The sequence below is a fragment of the Etheostoma spectabile genome, chromosome 6 (genome assembly GCF_008692095.1).
Source record: "Etheostoma spectabile isolate EspeVRDwgs_2016 chromosome 6, UIUC_Espe_1.0, whole genome shotgun sequence".
NCBI classification, from domain to species: domain Eukaryota; kingdom Metazoa; phylum Chordata; class Actinopteri; order Perciformes; family Percidae; genus Etheostoma; species Etheostoma spectabile.
Window position 1 is genome coordinate 13458349 of NC_045738.1, and position 8693 is coordinate 13467041.

An 8693-nucleotide genomic window follows, 5' to 3' on the forward strand; every position below is an offset into this window, starting at 1 on the left:
ACAGCATCCTGCAGCGGCATGCCATCCCATCCAGTTTGTGTTTAGTTGGACCGTCATTTATTTTTCAACAGGACAATGACCCCAAACACACCTCCGAGAAGCGAGACGACCACCCTTCAACTAAAAAAAAGTCACATAACCATTCTAATGACTCCAATGCTGTTCAGTTAAGGTCATTTAAGCTAAAAAACTGCATAGTTCCCCTTTAATTTACATTTTTGACTTTAACAACTTTAAAAAGAAAAATGAAACAACGTACACAGTGTATGTGTTAAAACTGACTGAGGAAAGGAAAGAAGGAATGCACTCATACTTCACACACTAAGTACATAGTATGTTTTAGGCTTTACTCAGTGTAATCTTATAAATTCCTACTTCAACACTTTTACTTGAGTAAAAGAAAAGGTACCCTGTAGTTTCACACTATTCCACTGATCCAGGCGGCGGTAATACACCAAGAAAAGCAGCAATGCACCAACAAAAAGCAGGAAAGAAGACATCTAGCAAGTAAACATGAATATAAACAATGCATGTAAAAAAAAAACAATAAACAAAAAAAAAATCAGCTTTGCACATTGAAAAGCATGTAACATTTTTGATGAGCCTCAAGGATGCAAAAAACATATTTTGGTAACACTGAATGTAAAGTATTGTATAGAATATGTAAACTTCAAACAGTTTCACCCTGGTTCGGTTTTATTTCATGTGGAGAAAAATCAAAGCAAACTAAAATGCATTAAGACTAACCATGCAAGAACTTTCAATTTGTTTATTGGTAGGCCTGCGCAATTAATAGTTATAAAATCACGACCTCGATTCACCCTGTTCTTGATTACCTTTTGTAAATAACTTTGATTTATTTTCATCTTTTACCTTGTTTTCGTTGAAGCCTCTATGTTGGCTTGTGGTGATGCCAAATATGCTATAGGTGCCAAAAAATAAATAAATCTATGTTTGGTACTGCCATTTGTTTTGTTATGGTCAAAAAAAAAAGAAAAGAAATCATGGCAGAAAATTGTGATTTCAATTCTAAGCAAAAAAATTGTGATTCATATTTTTCCCCGAATCATGCAGGCCTACTTATTGGTCAGACAGTAAATACAGGAAGAATGCCCTGTGTTCTGCACTAGTGCATATTTTTAGCATCTCCATGTCAAACCAGATCATTTCATTTAAATAATTTCCAGTTGTTTTGCGAGCACCGTTACCTAATCTGCTCTGCCCACAGACACTTTGCACTGGCCTGCCGGTGTCTAACTTTAGCCGCGGCTGGTTTAAGGTGGTCAGGGTGCGACCCAATCAAACTGAACAAGGCAGGTTTAAAAACACCCTACAACTTCTTTCTACCACTATGTAAAAACACCATCATGTAAAGAGTTTTTGGTTTTGAGAGCTCCCACATGTGAATTGATAAGAAGGCCTTACCTCTCTGGGCTGGAATATGCTTTGGACTTCTCCCCTTCAATAGTTCCCTTTTTGTCCGATGATTTCTCTGTCCGGGAAGAGCGGGAGAGAAGCGGAAGATTCATTTTTTTGTCTTTTTTTAACAATAGAACACAAAGCATAAAAGCAAATGGCAGCGGTCCTGTATCAGAACTGCCTGCACTTTGAATTAAAAATGTATATATTGTTTAAAGGTTGCCAGTTAAGACCATGTGTCAATGTGTCTTGGAAACTGCTGGGAGACCTTCCCATCAACATTATCTTAAACTCTGCCCGAGGTATTGACAACCTGGGATGACTTACACTAATAAGAAAGAACCCAACCATGAGCAAACCTATATTTCAACTCTCTAATAACTGAGAAGGAGAATACATTAAAGCTAAGTATGACTAAGAATAAAAACAAATAGACAGTAACATACGCATCAATCATAAAAGTGCAAAGTCAGAGCTTGGTTGTTGTAGTCAATCGACTAAGGCTGCCTTTTGCAGTCGGTTACAGTTATTGCATCCTAAGTAGCTGGATTTAATGGGCGAGTGTGAAGTATGAGACAGCATGGCCCCTGTCTCCTGCAACTTGGCAGGGAACACAGCTGGCTACTCTGAAAGACAAAGCCAAGTTCTTTGAGCAGGAAAATGAACTCTGCAAAGTTGTAGCAGGCTACCATGAGACTGAACCTGAACAACAGCACTGCTTAATGAGCCAAAAGATGAGATACACAAATAGGCTTCCATGTTTATGATCTTTTTATGAACATTACCTCAACTTGGCAAACTGAAAGCCAGTTTGTCTCATCACAACATCACAATCCCTGATGCATGTTTTCCGATATGTTTGAGCAGCATTTAACGCAAGAACCAGTGGCTTAAATACACAGACATTATATGACTGTACATGGGATCATATCATGATGACGGTACAACTACTAATAAAATTATACAGCTATTTTCAGAACAAGGTCACAGGGGTAAAGAAATAAAACAGGATAAACCTGTTTCCAATCCCAAAAAGGGATTGGAATTTTTTTTTTTTAATAATCCTATTCAAACAAAGCAAATTAAAGTTAAAATAAGTCTGACTAACAATGCTTTGCTAATCCCACAGCCTAATTTCTGATGGAAAGGTGTGATTTTTCCGCAGCTGTGTTGAATGCAGCACTAAAGTTGGAGTCATTTACAACCAAAATGTCTATTGCTATTACCACTATAACCACAATTGGTGCAACATTATTTTTTGCTGCGTCTTTGTTTTACAAAGGCGACTCAGGGAAAAGGTCAAGATGTCAGAAATGCTTACACAGTTTGTTTCATTTTGTAAAAAAATAAATAAAAAACATTGAAAAAAGAACAAGTAAAGGCTAGGCTTTGCAAGTTCAAATATGAGCAGCATTTTTGGAAGTTATAATTCAAAACTGGTGGCTTTTTTGTTTGCGTGAACAGGAAAAGGATGGAAAAGTAGATGGCCCTTTGTTTGACTGAGAAAACTACCAGCAAACTGCGAAAAGCTTTTGGAAATGTGCACAGCATGCTACATTTTAGATGGTGAAAATCTCCACGTGCACACAAAGAAAAACAAGAGTTAAACTATAAAAAAAAAGAAGAAAAAGACATGAGTAGGCTATTGATAACCCTAACCCTCGGATTGCAAGGACTCATGCATATTAATAAACTGTAACCCATTACAGATGGGTTCATCCTTTTTTGCACTGATGGTATCTTATGGTACAGCAACTTTATAATGTGTCTTCTATACTGCTTTGAATAGCAGGTGCATCAAAAGTAATATACAACAGACAATTGTTCTACATGTTTCCTCAGTGAACTACATTGTAATTGGAAAAAGAAGAACAGCAGCATTGACTCACTAAACATCGTACCTTACAAAACTGAGATTATCCTTGTTAAAAAAAAAAGCAAACTTGCAAAAGAAGAATTAAGACAAAAGTGACTTGATTTAAATTCTCAAATGGTGGTTATACAGGAGTTATTCATAAGGGTTTTGAGTGTGTGAGTACCTAAGATATTTCATGGCATATTTTACATTCCTGCTTTGAGCTAATGAGCTTTACTAAACTTTTAACCACAGAGGAGTTAGTTGTACGAAGTCCGACTAACTGCAATTTCACACGCCTATGCCTCTCTATCTGCGGTTGATCACAAGTCAGCGTCAATGTTTTTTTTCAAATTGTCTTATCAGGTCTCAGGCTCTTAGAATTAAAACAGTCATAGCTTTATAACTACAAGTGCACAAAGTTCAACATTGCACAACTTCCCTGATCTAAAAGTAATAAACTGCAGAGGAACCAATGTTGTCATAAATTTTAAATATCTAACGTTAGCTAGCTACATCTAGTGTTACAGAAAAATGACAGAGGGGCTTTTCTCCCAAGTGAAGACAAAGCTGATTTTAAGCACCCAATCTCATTACCAGGCAGTCGGAAGAAAGTTTACTGACAACTTAGAGGATGAGCCACAAGTGAAAATCTCTATCCGGAAACTGCAAGAAAAATAAAGCATCACACTGCCTAAGAAGCAGGACAAAGCAGTTACCCAATAAAGGACAATTCGGTTCACTATAAAAGACGTTACTGCACCACCAACGAGAACAGGTGTGTCATTTTCTGTCACATAGACAGACACAACACCATGACCATTTAGCACGGACAAATATTGGCAATAAGTGTATCCACCGTTTACGTGGGATAACATTCACGGTAGCCTTATATTGAGATAGCAACAGGATAGCATTAATGCTAACGTTATTAAGATAACCATTATTCCGCCTGATAAATACTGGCCCTTTAGCTAATCTGGCTAAAGCTAAGCGTCTTTGAAATAACAACTAATGTTAGCATAACTAACGTTACCGCCGCGTTACTATTTGCTTTAGCATTAGCTAGGAAGCTAGCTTATTAGCGTGGATTCAATGCTAAATATAGTGATGCGATGGCGTTTCCTTTCAATACTTAAAAAAAAAAAATCAACACATGTAAGAATATTTTTCATACCAGAGTCTCTCATCATCACACTAGACAACTCCATGCACCGCTTCCACGCATTATGTGCAGAAGAGCAATGTCCACTTTGTGTCGGACCTGCCCATGCTAACGCTTTAGTAGGAGGAGTTTACCTTCCCTGCTGCTGCCTGCTGCAGAGACAGAAGGCTGAACAAACACAAAACTACTATGCAGAAAATGCGACCGGAAAACGCTTCATCATATCAGTATTACATCCGGAAGTTAAGCTCATGCACTCCCAAGAAGACATTGTGTAAGCCTTTTGTTTAAATGAGACTTGGAAAATATGTCCATATTAAAACTCTCTGTAAGGGCCGAATTTGATGAAAAATGTGGTATGCTTTTCATGAAAATGTCTTTCTACGTTCACATACTTTTGCATGCATGTCAGTGACAGCATGGCTCTAATATAGAAAGCAAAAACATAATGTATGAAATCTGGGAGAAATGGGCCATCAACATGTAAGACAAATTCCACAAACGTGCCAACAAAGTGTAGCCTACATTTCACAGCATGACTTGAGAGATCTCCTGATGGAATCTTGTTGCAGATTTTTTATATATTTCTCTGCCAGTATCATGTAATTAGCTTACTTTGCAGGTAGAAGGTAGGCCTACATAACTTTTAAAACCCTCCATTGTTTAACCAAATGTCGGTATGGGTCAAAACAAAGCATGCGTTTGCTGTTTAAGCTCCAGTGTGGTACAAACTGACCCTCAGTATCAATCAATCAATGTACAGTATTTGTCACATTGTTTATGATACAATTTCAGTAAAATGTAACATCAGTTCATTAAAAGTCTGTGCCAAAAAGCTTTTAAAAACCTAGCTGTAGAGTTTATTCTTTATAACATATTACTCCAATGATGTTTTTTTTTTTATATTTAATTTGTTTTAATAAAGTTTGATAATTACCTGAAACCACAGGTGTCATTAATAACATTAATAATGACTGCATTCAATTTAGTTCTGCCAGGCCTGTTACACTGCTGTTGTACATCATTGCTTGCTGTCTTTACACTTAAATGGAATGGAGATGGAGGATGGAATAGAGGTTATTTACACTTCTTTCTTTCCTGATAAGCCATGTCAAACTGACTGGCGTCGTTCCCCACATGGCTCTCTTATGAGTTCATTGGTTACAACTCATATGCAGGTTGGGCCAATTGCTTTTAAAGGAAGTGGTACTTGCATAACGGCCCAGTTTTATCATGCAACCCTCAAATGTAGACTTTTACCTGTGTGCGGTTATCTTTCCCAAAAAAGAGAGATAGAGAGATAAATCAGAGCATTTTTCATCTACTGCACAAATACTGGTAGATCTACAGTATTTACATTTATATGTTTTATTGGACATAAAGATACTGGGTGGGAAATTCTACAAATAAAATGATGACAAACCTCTCTCTTTCTGGTGCTGGTTGAGTGTGTAGACTGTTGTGCCAAGGGGAGCCAGGGCCGGTTTGAGAACTCCAAGGCCTCTGGTGGTTTTGTGGTACTTGCTGATCCACTTGAACTTTGGTGCCTGTGTGGTTGTCTTGCAAACATCTGAAGGAAGAAAGACAGGACCACAATGGAAATAAGTCCTGGACTTTATTGTTTTTTTATCCTCAATTGTATTTGATGTCTTTTCATGTGTAAGACATTCTTGATACAATTAAATAAATCAAATCAAAAGACAGAGAGAATGAGAAAATGAACAAGTTTTATTTATGTAGTTATATATGATAATATAGCATAATCGCAATATTGGAGAATATTGGAGTGGGGAATGTAACAACAGCAGTATCTGAACTTTGCACAGTGCTGATTTGTCTTCAGGTAAAAGTGGAGACTTGAGAGCGACAGAATTGGTAAGATCCATGGCATGAACAATAAACCCTTATTTATCAATTCCACTTGTGCCAAAAATTAAAAAAGAAGAGCGGTAATTTTGAAAGCTTTTGATATCTTGCTTTTTCAAATCTACCTCTCCCAGTCTGTAAGACCACCTTCACACTTTGCGCTCTACTGAGTGCTCTACTAAGTGTGATTACAAGATACAGTGCTACAATGCATTAAACAGATCTCTCTTTTAGCTGCTTACCTTTACTGTTTTTCACACTCTTCCTTGTTACAACAACAGGTGCCAGCTCACTTAATCTTTCCATCACTGGTATCCCTCACCAGGTCAAAATATGTGTGGGTAATCTTAGAGTACCACAAAAAAATGTAACACATACGACATACCAGACTTATATCAGATGTCCGTGTTCACCATGACAAATAGTGAGCCAGTGGCAAAAGTGACACATAACTTGCAGAAGCAGACAGTCTATTAACATTCCAATGGTCCATTCAATTCAGATGAACAGCAAAAAGTAGTTCACGAGGCATTTAAAAGAAAGATACAAGTCCTTTTTTAAGCGGTTATACAGAGTGCACCATCCAAACTCCACCACTTCTCTTTCTATCTGTCCATGTCTCTTTTGTTTTTGTCAGCCATGTCTCATGTAACCAGTGACTGATAGATGAAGTGACACCATCGGTTTGTAGTTCTAAAATTGGCATAAGTTGTGAACCACAGCCACCTACAGTCTCACAAATGTATTTGTATACTGTTTTTTAATTTTATTTTCGAGTAAACTAATGTCAGATTATAAAAAAACAAAGGGATTTCATAGCTTGCTACATAATGTAACCTCAAGGCAATTGAAGACTGGATGAGCAGGTTTCTGCCCAACAAAGGGTTAGAGAAGACTACTTGTACTTCTTCACACGTGGGGGCCTCCAACGTTCAGAAAAAACAATCTGAAGATATGAACTACTAAACCCAAATGTATATTAAGAGGAGAGGGTCCATGTTACTGCACTAAATTAATGAACTTTCATTGGTGTTCTTGCCAATGTCATCTCAGTTAAATGCATTCATTTTCAAAGGGGCTTTCTTTCTTCTCCTCAAGCAATTACAGATAGATGTCATGTAAAAATATCACACATCTCCGAGCGCTGACCTACCACTCCACGCCCGGTTGACCTCGCTAAGGAAGAGCCGCGAGTGGGACCCAAAAGGAAGTCTGAGCTCTAATTCCTCTTCCTGGTAGCTTACTCTCATTTTAGTATCGGCTCCTGGAATCGAATGAAGAACACAGGAAAAAAACACAATGTTCAGTTTCATGCAGTGTACCAGTTATGTAGCGCATAATGGTCGAGCTGTAATGGAATGAGGGTTACTCACCCACAACCGCAAGTTCCTCTGATGAGGAAACTACAAAGAGTGCAGCATGAGAAATGTGTGAGGGCAAATTACCGCCATATCATTTTTAACTAGGAACAATGGTTATCTCAAGAAACACATTTTTATTTCTCCTTTTTAATTGCCAGTCTGGAATTAAAAACATAAAAGCAGCTCACCCTCCACAACCGCAAAGTCAAGGGAGATGGGTATGATGTCCTCCAGGGACACATCATCAGCAGTAATGGCCATCCTTCGATGGGTATAAATAAAGATTCTACAAAATATCACAATTGGAATTAGTTAACAGTCTCTGGGAACTTGAATGGGTGGACACAATTAAAATACAATGCAAGACAACAGCCTTGCAGCGCTGCAGTAATTACTACCATTGTCATATAATATGTCATTTTTTTGGTTGATGCAACTCTGTGGTTATTTTTAGGCCAGTTCCTGGCCTTGCCCTGGATGGCATAATGATGTCACTCCCTCTCCTTCCAAAATTACATTGTTAGCCTTTAAATACAACCATAGTCGACAATACACAGAAGCTATATTATAGCAACATGGCATCATGACTTTGTGTAAATATACACGCCAACTTTCTTAAGACAAATGGCGTGGCATACAAATTGACGTGTCATACATACGCCATTTCATGAGATTAGTCTATATGTGGTATATTTTTAAACTCACGCATGCTCTTTTGTCGACTCCACCAATCCCAGCAGTCTGCTCTCTGTAGAGTTATCAAAGAAGACATCACATTGGACAGCATGTTTGTAGTTTAGTTAGGGATATAGAGGAAATACGTTCATGTGTTCTTTCAGTTGCACCTTTGATATTTCACCAGGAAATATGACCTTGCTCTCATTTCAACTCATTTTTTTCAGTACAATGGGCAACATTTTAAGTTTGTTTCCTGCAGTATAACAAGTGGTTAAGTACTTGTCCTTGAGTATTTCAATTGTATGCTAATTCCTCTACATTTCACAGGGAAATGTCTTTTTTTACCCCC

At 37.7% G+C, this 8693-nt stretch overlaps 1 protein-coding gene across 2 annotated transcripts in view; it reads right to left on the minus strand.

The window, feature by feature from the left end:
• The window catches only part of inpp5b (inositol polyphosphate-5-phosphatase B), a 25868-nt gene that overhangs the window by 16149 nt on the left and 1026 nt on the right, over window positions 1-8693 (minus strand). The window contains exons 2-7 of one of the 2 annotated variants that reach the window (XM_032519015.1): window positions 8372-8451; window positions 7855-7952; window positions 7679-7708; window positions 7459-7569; window positions 5863-6009; window positions 1426-1492 (exon numbers count right to left, since the gene is read on the minus strand). In XM_032519015.1, the coding sequence (XP_032374906.1) occupies window positions 1426-1492; window positions 5863-6009; window positions 7459-7569; window positions 7679-7708; window positions 7855-7952; window positions 8372-8451 (533 nt within the window). Of the gene's footprint in view, window positions 1-1425; window positions 1493-4451; window positions 4685-5862; window positions 6010-7458; window positions 7570-7678; window positions 7709-7854; window positions 7953-8371; window positions 8452-8693 lie in introns of those variants that run through there. The other variant, XM_032519016.1, reaches the window with a different exon arrangement.